Here is a 14,419-nt window from a genome sequence, read left to right on the forward strand (position 1 = left end):
TTCGAAGACGTCTGGATGCAGAGACCACTCGCTGGCGAAGCACAGGAACCGTTGGTGAGATTCTGCGATCAGAACATGCAGATCAGCGTCCTGGATGTCCACGGACGCGAGGAACTCCCCTAGAAGAAGAGAAACAATAACGGAGCGGAGGGATTCCATTCGAAACCTCCGCACCAGTAGAGACTTGTTGAGTAGTTTTAGGTCCAGGATCGGATGCACCGACCCCTCCTTCTTTGGGACCACGAACAGGTTTGAATAGAAACCTGTGCCCTGTTCCTCTGGGGGAACCGGGGTAATAACCCCCCGGTCCAGAAGGGAGGAAACTGCCATTAAGAGGTCTGAGGCTCTGGTCGGATCCCCCGGAACGCGAGAATGGAAAAAACGTTCCGGCGGTCTGGACGCGAACTCCATCTTGTAACCAGACGTTACAATCTCTAGAGCCCATGCGTCCTGAACATGAGCCCTCCAAACCTGCTGATAAGAGAGCAGGCGGCCCACCACCACGAGGGGTGGGGGCGCCCCTTCATGCGGAAGACTGCTTGGGAACCGCAGGACGGGCCGACTGTGCCCTCGGGCGCCAGGAAGGCTGGGGCTTGAAGGAGGGCTTATTTCGGGAATCCTGTGACCACCCAGCGGAGGAAGCAGGTGATGTCCTGTTAGAAGAGAAGCGGCGAAAGGACTGGTACCGAGAACCGGAAGTCCTAGGCCGAAAGGGGCTCTTAGATCTGGGCTGGGGAAGATGAGTGCTCTTGCCCCCAGTAGCGGCAGAGATGAACTCATCCAGTTGGGCCCCAAAAAGTCTGGAACCCTCAAAGGGGAGGTTAGCAAGGGAATGCTTGGAGGAAGCGTCGGCGTCCCATACCTTCAACCAGACCTCCCTGCGCTGAATGACCGAGAGGGCTGAAATGCGGGCAAAGAGGGAACCAATGTCCATGGAAGCCTCAGACATCTGGAGGACCAAATCCAGTGTGTCAGCAGACGCATCATGTTCCGCCAGGTCCTGGTGATGACGCTGCAACCACACCGAGAGAGCTCTGGCCACCCATGCTGAGGCAAAGGCAGGTCGCAGGGACGTGCCCGCCAGTGAGAAAATGGATTAGGCCAGAGAATCTAGGTGCCTGTCCACAGCGTCCTACAGAGAGGAGCCGTCTAGAACCGGGAGGGCCGTGTTCTTGGCTAACCTGGCCACCGGGGGATCCACCTTAGGGGGAGAAGACCATTTCTCCACGCTGTCCGCTGGAAAAGGATAGAGAGTATCCATGCGTTTGGTGGCAGAAAACTTTTGATTAGGACGGTCCCAGGCCCTGGATATGACCGCTGAAAATTCCTCATGGACCGGGAAGGCAGCAGCCTCCGTTTTTTTGGGAGGAAAAAGGGCGAACTCCCTCCTAGTGGAAGGAGGAGAATCCCCTTGGAGGTTAAAGGTGTCCCTGACAGCCGCTACTAAGTCAGCCACTATAGTGGAGAGCTTAGGCGGAAGGTCCCGCTCAGAGACCTCTTCCGAGCCGGACAATCCCCTTTCAGACCTGCGCTCCCTGGGGGGGGGGGGGAAGAAAGAGTCGTCCGAACATGCCTCTAGACGAGGGGGGGAAGCGGAGTCATCCGAGGAGGGATGCTGTCGCTCACGCTGCCTCTTAGTTGTCAGGCGTCCTCTGTGGGAACCACTGTGAGGAGACGGAGTGGTTGGCGCCGCAGGATTGGAAACTGCCATACGTTCCATAAAGGACATGGGTGCCTTGGCGAATAGGGCCAAATCAGCGGCCGCACTGGACATGGCGGATGCCCAGGCGGGAGCCGCGGACTCCACAGTGACCGGAGAGGGGCTGGTCTGGGCAAGAGAAGGGGGAGAAGGGTGATTCTGTCCAGGGACAGGGCAGGAGGCACAGGTACCGGTGACCGAAAGTGGAAGCAGAGATAAAAAGAAAATTTTCTGGACCTTTTTCCGGCGCTGAACACAGGAGGCGTAGATGCTTCTTTAAAAGGAAAGTTGTTTTTTTATTATTTATGTCAACGCGTTTCAAGGGCGTACAGCGCTATGACGCTACCAGACCCCCGCCCCTCCAAAAAACCACTGGCCTGCGCGCCAAAATACTGTTTAAAAGACGATGTTCTGTTATCTCTCAGCATATACTTTTTATTGTCCTGATGAAGAGGGCTGTACGCCCTTGAAACGCGTTGAGATAAATAATAAAAAAACAACTTTCCTTTTAAAGAAGCATCTACGCCTCCTTTGTTCAGCGCCGGAAAAAGGTTCAGAAAATTTTCTTTTTATCTCTAATATTTTACCTCTCTTGCCACAACTGGGGCAGAGAAAAGGAACCTTCGGCAGCAGTACAGGAACCCGCATGCTGGACGGGAGAATACCGGCACAAGCTTTATAAAGTTGTTGTGGCTCCACACAACATCACATGGTAAGTGCATCTTGTACAAAGTGCATTTAGACTGTAATACAGCCACACACACGAGGCGCGCCCTCCTGTCTCCTTTTGTCTCTTTTTCTCCGAAAGTGGAAGCAGACACTCCATACAGGACCCTATTGGGGTCTGAGAAGAGGTCTTGACAGACTTAGGCTTAGGCATGATGGCCCCACAAAAAAAGGTCTAGATGCAGTTGAGAGATGAAAAAATCCTACCACCCAGACAACAGCACAGGAAACAAACACCAGAGAGGAGCGGGGGAGCAGCCACATGGCGTGAGGAGCTTCTCAGCAGATGCAGGAAGGAGCCGGAGCGCAGGCCGCATCAGGTTCAAAGAAGAAGAAAAAATGGCCCCCGGCGCCGCTCGGCATAACGGGGGTTAACGAAAAGCATGGCACCCCCAGCAGGGGTGTCGGAGGGCCTCAATAGAGCGGTGACCGGAGGGGAGGCTGTGCGCTGTTTGCAGAAAAAAACAATGCCAGCGCCGCTCTGAGAAACGACATGCCGCCAGAAAGCTAGCCGGAAGGAGCATGGAGCGTCCTCTGTGGAGACGCCTGCCCTAATAGGTGCCTCATAACCCTTGCGCCCCAGACAGAAAACAATTACACCCAGTTCCCCATTAACCCAGATGGCCCATAGGTCTTAGTGCAGAGGGAGGGAGGAAGACACAGAGGATGCAGCTTTATACTTATCTGCTCCTGAAGTCTTCTCCCTCTGTCCTGTACCAGCAGGGCTCACCTCTTCAGACATCTGACTCACCTGAGTTCAGTGCTCTGGATGGAGGGCAGCAGCAGGTGACCCAGGAGCTGGTGGGATGCCGGAGCTAACAGGTCGAGCCCGGATCCACTTGCCTTCTTGGGGGATAATGGAGGCAGCCAGGCAGCGTCCACAGACAGTGGCGGGCACTCCACGGGGGACCAGGAAGGCGCCATGCCGACCTGTGTCCCCAACTGGAAGAAAAATAACAAAAGGGGGAAGAAAAAAGTAAGGCCTCTTTCACACAACCGTTTTTTTTTTTCCGTTTTGCGGGCCGTTTTTGCGTTCCGTATACGGAACCATTCATTTCAATGGTTCCGCAAAAAAAACTGAATGTACTCCGTATGCATTCAGTTTCCGTATTTCCGTTCCGTTGAAAGATAGAACATGTCCTATATTTGGCCGCAAATCACGTTCCGTGGCTCCATTAAAGTCTATGGGTCCGCAAAAAAACGGAATGCATACGGAAATGCATCCGTATGTCTTCCGTATCCGTTCCGTTTTTTGCGGAACCATCTATTGAAAATGTTATGCCAAGCCCAATTTTTTCTATGAAATTGCTGTATACTGTATTTGCCATATGGAAAAACGGAACGGAAAGGAAACGGAAACACAACGGAAACAAAAAACGGAACAACAGATCCGTTTAAAACGGACCGCAAAACACTGAAAAAGCCATACTGTCGTGTGAAAGAGGCCTAAGTGTCATCCTCCTTCACCAGACACTAAGCAAAGACTGAGTTTCTCCTGGTGGAGTCGGGGGTATAGCCCGAGGAGGAGGAGCTCTTTTGTATTTGCATAGTGTCCCTCCTACTAATACCTCTAAGCTATACCCATGGTCTGTGTCCCCCAATGGAAAAAAGTCAGAGAAAATGTTTTGTCTCTCTCATTTCTTCTTGTTGCATGTTGAAGCTCTACTTGGAACCTTGTTAAGATCCAGCCATGCTAAATATGATTTTTTGCCATTTTTCAAGTGGTCTTAAACTTTTGATCAGGACTGTATATAGAATAAATAGTTACAATAGGTTATTTTATTTTATTTTTCAAAAAGTCTTGCCCTCATTATAGGATTTCACTATAGTGACACCTTATCATTCCAGACCACTTATTATGCAAATAACAGATTCCCCTCTTCTGGACACTCATAAGGTGCAACAGTGGTCCTTGTAGGGCCTAAACAAAGTGGTGGCCTACTCAGAAATCTTGGGGATGCTGTATGAAGAGCAATGTGAAGGACAAGTGAAGTAGTTGGCCACTGCAACCAATCAAGTAACTGCTTTCTCTTCTCAAATGAAAATGAGATATGGAATCTTATAGCCATGGGCAACTGCTCCAGTTTTCTTTGCACCAGTCTTGCACATCTCTCCCCCGGTATCGCTGCAGATAATGCTAAAGATGTGGAAACAGCTCCAGCTTGGTTGTCAAAGCAGAGACAGATGTTGTTTGGGACTCACTTATTGATGACCTATCCTTAGGCTAGGTCATCAATATCAGATCGGTGAGTCTCTAACCCCACCCCAACACAGCTTCATTCAGTATATAGTGGTCGGGCCTGGTTACTCAAGCACTGCTCTTATTTACTTGAATAGAAGCAGCTTTGTAGTAGTCCAGCCCAGCCACTATATATATTCCCCTCTTCTAGGAAAAAAAAAAAAAAAAAAAAAAAAAAATTATATATATATATATATATATATATATATATATATATATACATACATACATACATACATATACATATACACTGCTCAAAAAATAAATAAAGGGAACACTTAAACAACACAATTTAACTCCAAGTCAATCACACTTCTGTGAAATCAAACTCAGTGACACTGAGTGACAATCAATTTCACATGCTGTTGTGCAAATGGGATAGACAACAGGTGGAAATTGTAGGCAATTAGCAAGACACCCCCAATAAAGGAGTGGTTCTGCAGGTGGTGACCACAGACAACTTCTCAGTTCCTATGCTTCCTGGCTGATGTTTTGGTCACTTTTGAATGCTGGCGGTGCTTTCACTCTAGTGGTAGCATGAGACTGAGTCTACAACCCACACAAGTGGCTCAGGTAGTGCAGCTTATTCAGGATGGCACATCAATGCGAGCTGTGGCAAGAAGGTTTGCTGTGTCTGTCAGCGTAGTGTCCAGAGCATGGAGGCGCTACCAGGAGACAGGCCAGTACATCAGGAGACGTGGAGGAGGCCATAGGAGGGCAAAAACCCAGCAGCAGGACCGCTACCTCCGCCTTTGTGCAAGGAGGAGCACTGCCAGAGCCCTGCAAAATGACCTCCAGCAGGCCACAAATGTGCATGTGTCTGCTCAAACGGTCAGAAAAAGACTCCATAAGGGTGATATGAGGGCCCGACGTCCACAGGTGGGGGTTGTGCTTACAGCCCAACACCATGCAGGACGTTTGGCATTTGCCAGAGAACACCAAGATTGGCAAATTCGCCACTGGAACCCTGTGCTCTTCACAGATGAAAGCAGGTTCACACTGGGCACATGTGACAGACGTGACAGAGTCTGGAGACGCCGTGGAGAACGTTCTGCTGCCTGCAACATCCTCCAGCATGACTGGTTTGGCATTGGGTCAGTAATGGTGTGGGGTGGCATTTCTTTGGAGGGCCGTACAGCCCTCCATGTGCTCGCCAGAGGTAGCCTGACTGCCATTAGGTACAGAGATGAGATCCTCAGACCCCTTGTCAGACCATATGCTGGTGCGGTTGGCCCTGGGTTCCTCCTAATGCAAGACAATGCTAGACCTCATGTGGCTGGAGTGTGTCAGCAGTTCCTGCAAGACGAAGGCATTGATGCTATGGACTGGCCCGCCCGCCCGTTCCCCAGACCTGAATCCAATTGAGCACATCTGGGACATCATGTCTCGCTCTATCCACCAACGTCACGTTGCACCACAGACTGTCCAGGAGTTGGCAGATGCTTTAGTCCAGGTCTGGGAGGAGATCCCTCAGGAGACCATCCGCCACCTCATCAGGAGCATGCACAGGCATTGTAGGGAGGTCATACAGACACGTAGAGGCCACACACACTACTGAGCCTCATTTTGACTTGTTTTAAGGACATTACATCAAAGTTGGATCAGCCTGTAGTGTGTTTTTCCACTTTAATTTTGAGTGGGACTCCAAATCCAGACCTCCATGGGTTGAAAAATTTGATTTCCATTTTTTTATTTTTGTGTGATTTTGTTGTCAGCACATTCAACTATGTAAAGAACAAAGTATTTCAGAAGAATATTTAATTAATTCAGATCTAGGATGTGTTATTTTTGTGTTCCCTTTATTTTTTTGAGCAGTGTATATCTATCTATCTCTATATCTATGTGAAAAACAAACTGCAGCACTTCCAGTAGGTGAAAAAATGTGGGATTCTTTATTCACCCGTATGATGTGGCAGCACCGTCTCTAAAGAAAACAGGGGGGTGCATAAAAGTCAAAAAAGTGGACAGCACTCAATTAGATAAAAAAAAAAAAGAACAAAAATCTTTATTTACCCAGACAGGACATGCAATGTTTCGGCTCTATGCTGGAGCCTTTCTCAAGCTTGAGAAAGGCTCCAGCATAGAGCCGAAACGTTGCATGTCCTGTCTGGGTAAATAAAGATTTTTGTTCTTTTTTATCTTATGGAGTGCTGTCCACTTTTTTGACATTATATATATATTATATATATATATAATAAATTTTGATCGCCACTGTATATAAAATATATATATATATATATATATATATATATATATATATATATACACACATACACACATATACATACATACATATACACACAGTGGCAATCAAAATTAGAGAACACACAATTTCCAAAATGTCAAGGTGTAGTCCTGTGTGAATATATCCTAACATGAGTAAAATAGAAGTGTTTTAAGCTTATTTCATAAATTGTATTTATTCTAAAGCACTGAATAAAAATGTAAATGAGATAATTGAAAAAGAACACTGAGCAAAATTAGAGAACCCTTTCAGATACCTGCAAGTTATTGGTGTTAATCTGGCAACTGGTGCTAATTTCCTTAATGATCTGACAATCCCTATTTAGGCTGAGTTCACATCAGCATTCAGCCTTTCCATTCTCCTGCTCAGTTATAGGAGAGGACGGATTTGGCGCATAACTGAGCCTACAGACCCCATAGACTATAATGGGGTCCGTTAGGTTTACACTCAGAAGATGATTTTGGAGCGGAAACAAAAAGTTGTGTGCGCAGGACTTTGGTCTCCACTCCAAAATCATCTTCTGAGCGGAAACCTAAACGGGCCCCATTATAGTCTATGGGGTACGTAGGCTCAGTTATGTGCCGAATCCATCCTTTCCGTTCTCCTGTTCCTATAACTGAGTAGGAGAACGAAAAGGCTGAACGCTGATGTGAACATAGCCTTAACTGGCAGCCAAACTTTCCAGTTTTCACTGACTTTGCCAAAATGGTGTACCTGTCCAAAGTGACTGAAACCCTCCAGCAGCAGATTGTCCAGATGAAGGCCAAAGGGGTGACCCTATCAAACCTAGCAAGAGAAGTTGGTCGTTCCAAGTCTGTGCTTTCTAGAATATTGCATCTTTACAACATCACAACCTCATTCAAGTCCCCCAAGAAGGCTGGTCGCCCTCGAAATACAATTGCAAGAGAGGACAGGATAATGCGGAGAATCTCCATAGGTAATCGTTTCAACACTGCAGTTGGAATTGCTCGCCAGTTCAGCACTGAACAGGGTAATGATCTGTCTAGTCATACAATGTCTCGACGTTTAAGAGCATTTGAACTGAAAGCCCACACTGCAGTGACCAAACCTCTCATTAGCAGAAAGAATCAAAAGGCTAGAGACTTACCTTTGCTGAGGACCATGTTGTGTGGACAGAGGAGAAGTGGTCCAGAGTTCATTTTAGTGATGAAAGCAAGTTTAATTTATTTGGGTCTGATGGGAAACATTAAGTTCGTCGGCAAACTGGGGAAACACTGAACCCAAATTGTGTAAAGAAGTCAGTGAAAGGTGGAGGAGGAAGTGTCATGGTTTGGGGAATGTTTTCTGCAGCAGGAGTTGGACCTCTCATACAGCTACATGGCAGAGTGACTACAAGTGTGTATCAGAACCTTCTTCAACAACACATGGTTCCTTCCTTGCGTTCATCACTCAATCAGCCAGCAATTTTCATGTAGGACAATGCCCCCTGTCACACAGCAAAACGGGTAAAGCAGTTCCTTGAAACTGAAAACAATGAAATGGCCAGCCCAGAGTCCTGATCTAAACCCATTAGAAAACCTCTGGAAAATCCTTGGTGACAAAGTTATGGCCAAGTAACCCACTACAGTCACAGAACTGTTAGAGAGACTGGAAGAGTGGACCAAAATCCCACCAGAGCAGTGTGAGAGACTACTGATGTCCTGTGGCCGCAGATGTGCTGAAGTCATTCAAAGCAAGGGCCTGTACACTTCTACTGATGGGTGACTGTTGTAACCTTCAGAAAATGTAGTTAGAATCTATCTCTGTACTACAGTCATTGCTGTTCTCTAATTATGATCAAGTTTTTTGAAAAATAAAGGTTTTATGTTGATATACTTTGGTTATTTGGAAAACACTGTTCTAATGGCATGGTGCACCCCTTACAAAAAATCCTTCAAATGATGATCAATGAAGATTACATTATTTCTGAAAAACCCAAAATTGATTATAATTTTTTTTTTTTGCACCTTCGATTCTAGAGTGGAGGAATTGCCAAAATTAAGTTGTCATAAAATAATCTATCAGAGGAACAGCCTTGTTCAGTGAATATTGATGAACCTTAAAGGGAGTCTGTCACCTATGAATTCCCTGTTAAACCCGGCATTATTGTAGTGGCAACTCAGTTGAATTTAAGGATATCTTTCACTTAGCAGTTGATTGCTTCATTCTGGAGAGAAAGTGATTCTAATCCATATGTAAATGAGCAGTTAAATGCACCAAGGGCAGGCCCAAGTCCCTCTGACGAGCCCCTTCCTCATTCTGCTCAGTGTTTTACATTTACCTGAGCTAGCCCTACAAGATTTGGGGGAAAGTTTATCATCTCACCATGCCTGATTTCTGACATAAAAAACAAGGTTTGCAACTTTTTAGACACCATTGTGAAAAAATTTCATAAGTGCCGTTTCTGCGTCACACCTGTTAGCTGCAACCAGCGGCTGAAACAAATTTATCTTCATTTTTGTCAGTTTTCTACTGAAAATCTACAACAGCGTAGATTTCTGTTTAGGCGCACGGACTGCACTAGTCTCTTAGTTTTTTGCCATCACCAGGCACTCGGACCCCCAATGATTATAACCTTTGATATATCACTATGACATATCAAAAGGCAGATCTGCAAAACACAGACAATGGCCGTGTGCATCCTGCATTTTACCCTACCGCAGGTCCCGCACCATGTTACGAAAGCCTATTTTTGTCTGCAAAATGGATCCAGAGTAGGATATGTTTTTTAGTTTTTTTACGGGGCTGTAGAATGGACATACGGATGCAGACTATGGATGAGCAAATACTCATATTCGTTAGAATTCTGTATAGAGCGAGCGCTTCGTACAGTATTAGAATGTTTTGGCCGAAGTTATTACTTTGCGAAGTCTCGGGAGACTTCGGGTAATAACTTCAGAAATTAATTTCTACTCTTAAAAACCTTTTACTGAACTCTGTTTCAGTTCGTACAGTATTCTAACAAGCTTTTATGCGAATAGACTTCAGATGTTTCATCCGAAGTTGATTCGCTCATCCCTAATGCAGACAGCACACAGTGTGCTGTCCACATCTTTTGCGGCCCTATTGAAATGAATGGGTCTGCATCTGATCTGCAAAAAATGCTGATTGGATGCAGAACAAAAATACTGTCTTGTGAACGAGGCCTTGGAAGGTATACTCACGACATACTGGGATAACTTCACAAGACCTATTGTCTTGGAGATGCTCTACCACAGGTCATGTAGCCATCGCATTTTGTCCCTTGTCAAAGTTCCTCAGATCCTTACGCTTGTCCATTTTTCCTGCCTCCAACACATTAACTTCCCTTGCTGTCTATATCCCACCCTTTGACAGGTGCCATTGCCACAAGATAACCAGTGTTCTTCAATTCACCTGCAGTATCAGTGTTTTTAATGCTATGGCTGATTGGCGAAGAAGATGATTGGTGAAATGTATAGTCAAAGCATTATCAAAGCAAGGGACCTACTGTGGAGAATTAGTGTACAATTTTAACTAGCATTTTTTTAATAACTTAACTGTTTGTAATAATCGTCACTTCTACACCAAGGTGTTACCTCTATAGGCTTCAATTGGAGAGGAGCGAATTTCTTATTTTGAAATTCATTCACGCTTCGTTTGTTAGTTAAAGGTGAATTGCGTTATGGATTCAGTTACCATGGACGATAATGCAATTCTATAATGGAATGCCTTTAGAGGAATTCAGTTATTCATTCTGTCATAATAAAAGTCTATGGGCTGCAAAACAGATCCGTCCCGTTTCCGTTATCAGGGGAGTCCTCTCCTGCATAACAGAAATGGGGAGGATCCGTTTTGCAGCCTATAGACTTCTATTATGACGGAATGAATAACTGAATGCCTCTAAAGGCATTCCGTTATGCATTCCATCTTAAAATTGCGTTATGTCCATGGTAACTGAATCCATAACGCAATTCACCTTTAACCAACAAATGAAGCGTGAACGAATTTCATAAGCGGAAATTCACTCCTCTCTAGCTTCAATAACAAACTAGGTTTTTGAAGACAAAATAATTCAAAGTTTGACTACTTCAAAAATGTAGTCTAATGTATTTCATTAAAAAAAAAAAAGTTTATTGAATTACAGAGAATTCATTGTCTAAATTAACAATTTCGATTAAAAAAATATCTACAGTGGCTGTTACAGTATGCAAAGCTCATAATAAACCAATTAAATGCAGAACATAAATTAGAATATAAATTACTGTACTGAAATGAGTAACATTAATGTCATGTCAAGGATGAACATTTTGTTGAATAAGTGTTGCACATATAAGAAAAATTAGGCTCCCCTACAGCATACAGATTTCTTTCCGATTATAAGAGACAAGTAGAACCAATACACTCATTGGGCCCCATTTACTGAAACTGTCGACCACAAACAAAATAGGGCTTTATTTTAAAAATTACTCATAAGGGTGCTCACACACTGTGTGGCCTGGCCTCTGTAACCGGTAATTACCAGACTGACCCTGTACATGCCATGGTTTAAGTTACAAGTACAAGTGCCGGCAGCAATAAATGGCGATCTGCATGGTGAGGCCAGGCCACATTGTGTATGAGCACCCTGAAAAATGAAAGCTGCACAGTCCCACAAACCTCCTGGCTCTGATGACCCACAGGCTAGGATTCATCATTACTAATAAGCTCTGGTGGAGAGAGGTGTACTGGCCTGGCTTTATCTGCACACTGCGCATGCGCCACAACAGCCTTGTAATGACATACACCAAACCTGTGGATGTGGGATTGTATAACTCCTTGGGAGACCCAGGCAGCCCATATGACTCTTCACAGGTAGCACACTCTACTTTATAATTTATTTCTTTTCTGTAGGTTTATAGGCTGAGAGTGTGATGACTGATGTTTGTCACTGTAAACAGTGGTTTTCCATTAACCATATGCTATTCCAATACAAAGTCATCTCTGCTACATTTGCACACTCCTTGCATAGGCATTCTCCTGTGATTACTGCAAACCTACCATTGTTAGATTTAGATGTAAGAATTTCCCTCTACTTGATTGTAGAGTTTCAATGGAAAAAAAGTTGAAGCTACAGCTAAATAAAGAAAAAATACAACTGTTCAGTGCTTTAAAGGGAACCCGTTGGGAGATTCATGCTGCCTGAAGAATGTGCTCCCTGCTTACAAGTAGCTAAGTTTCACTCTGAAATGCTGCAGTGTTTCAGAGAAACTATAGGGGGGAATTAATGACCGTATGCCAGGTTTAAGCCATAAAATGAGTTGTGCCATTAAGACAACTACTAATCCCCCCCTGTGGATAGGGGATACGTTTTTGATCGGCAGGGGTCCAACTGTGGGGGTCCCCACTGATCATGATGAGGGAAGGGGGGGGGGGGGAGAATGTAGAATGTGCCCATTTCTCATGATCAGCGGGAGCACCAGTGGTCAACTTATCCTCTTTCCTGTGTATAGGTGATAAGTTGGCGTGGTCTGTGTTTACATCAGAAATTAAAAACCAAAATCTACGGATACGTAATTAAGAGGTGTGCATCTCTTAATACCTTTGGATCATTTTACTCCAGTGTATTTTTGGTTTAGTCTATTGTATGAATTAATGGTCTTAAAAAATGGCCCCACTTTTAAACTGAGCTGGGAATAGGCAGAATAGCCATCTGGGTGGCTCCCAGTCGTTCTTTTTCCTGCCCAGATTTAAAGGTTTCTGTTTGTGTATCCCAGTCCCAGGCTCATTATTAAATGGTACAGAAGCAGCATCAGTACAGTAATTGCCACTTATTGGGGTTATCCCATCTTAGACAATGGGGGCATATCGCTAGGATATGCCCCCATTGTCTGATAGGTGCGGGTCCCACCTCTGGGACCCGCACCTACAAACGAGAACGGAGCCGGGGAGAGTTGTGGCTGGAGGACCCTGGGTTTCCCAGGATCCGTCCACCACCAGGCACAGCTCCCCGCCTCTCCCATTGAAGTGAATAGGAGCACACCGCGCATGAGCGGCCTCGCTCCCATTCATTTCTATGGGGCTATTTTCGGCAGGTCCATAGAAATGAATGGAGGGCGGCTGCGCATGCGCAGTGCGCTCTCCTCCACTTTCTCCGCTCCGTTCTCCTTGTAGGTGCGGGTCCCACCTCTGGGACCCGCACCTATCAGACAATGGGGGCATATCCTAGCGATATGCCCCCATTGTCTAAGATGGGATAACCCCTTTAAGGTCAGTAGTCCTGTTCTCTCTCTACTAGTGAAAGGGATATGATCCAAAAAAAAACATTTTTGACAAATATGCTGGCCACAGCTTATTAGTCATTCATAAAATAGTATTTTGTCCTATTATTGGTTTTCCCTAAAATCTTAAAGTGTTTGTTCGGTTTCCCATGTTGATGGGATAGGTCAGGGATAGGCAAACTGCGGCTTTACAGCTGTTGTAAAACTACAAATCCCATCATGCCCTGCTGTAGGCTGATAGCTCTAGGCAGACTGGGCATTCTGGGATTTGTAGTTTTGCAACAGCTGGAGAGCTGCAGTTTGCCCATCCCTGGGATAGGTCATCAGTATTGGACACTGAACAACCCCTTTAAAATTGGTTGCAATAGAGCAATATGGTAGTTATGACAAAGGGTTAGTAAGGCCTTTTATGACTGCACATAAGCGATTCATGCCACATTCATTTGGTGTGGGGTATAAAGTTAATGCAACTTTTGAACAAAAAAAAAATAAATGAAAAATAATAAATAGAATTCATATACTATTGAAGATAGATTTGAAGGTCTCCTATTTGGTGGATGAGATCCTGGTGAAGATATCGTAGTCATTGAATATGAACCGTTTCCTAGTCACGTCTTCACAGTACAGCATTGACACCAGACATCCATTCCTCAGGTCGGCAAGGACACACATACTTTTCTTTAATTAAAAAGGAATGTCATACATAGCCTGTAAACATTGATGTGCTGCTGGGTTCTCAGGAGTGCGATGGACCATTACTTCTCAAGCTGCTGGGGCGTGCTAAAAGCTTCATACACATTGGCAGCAAAGTCCTTAACTTGTTCCATGAGTAGGAGATCCTATGGAATAATGATTATACAGACAAAAGAGACTTTAAAACAAATTTCAGCTTTAAAAAAAAAAAAAAATAATAATCTTGCAACACTGATGATAAATTTATGGGTTATGATATTGTAGACCTTATCAACATGCCATAAGAATTTATCATAATTTACCGGTCCTGACATTTACCATCTAAATATCTGGTAGTCTAGGGCATATTGACTAGAGGCGATATTGCTTTTTTTTTTCTCCTATGGGCTGCTCCGTTCCCCCTGTTCTGGTTTTCCACTCTTAATGTAAATCTATACCATTGATACAGAGAGGAGGAGAAGGCAGTGTTTCTTTCTCCCTGGCTGTAGAGCTAGCCAATCGCAGCGGAGAGCGTCGCAACCAGGGAGAAGGTGAACTTTTTAGAATAAGACGCCCCCTGAGAAACATAGCCGTCTCCTCCTCCCTGTACCGATGGTATG

The 14,419-nt window shown here is 45.0% G+C and overlaps 1 protein-coding gene and 1 long non-coding RNA gene across 2 annotated transcripts in view; one reads left to right on the top strand and one right to left on the bottom strand.

Moving 5' to 3' along the window:
• Positions 1-13,117: 13,117 nt before the first annotated feature.
• LOC120998558 lies at positions 13,118-13,805 on the top strand. The gene is made up of 2 exons (XR_005778430.1): positions 13,118-13,291; positions 13,369-13,805. It is a non-coding gene; the product is annotated as an uncharacterized LOC120998558 (long non-coding RNA).
• PEX3 (peroxisomal biogenesis factor 3) overlaps positions 13,804-14,419 on the bottom strand; it is a 48,044-nt gene continuing 47,428 nt past the window's right edge. Inside the window, exon 13 of the mRNA XM_040429248.1 lies at positions 13,804-13,966. Within this exon, the coding sequence (XP_040285182.1) occupies positions 13,883-13,966 (84 nt within the window). The 3' untranslated portion in view covers positions 13,804-13,882. The remainder of the gene's footprint in view (positions 13,967-14,419) is intronic.

The sequence above is a fragment of the Bufo bufo genome, chromosome 4 (assembly GCF_905171765.1).
Source record: "Bufo bufo chromosome 4, aBufBuf1.1, whole genome shotgun sequence".
NCBI lineage: Eukaryota > Metazoa > Chordata > Amphibia > Anura > Bufonidae > Bufo > Bufo bufo.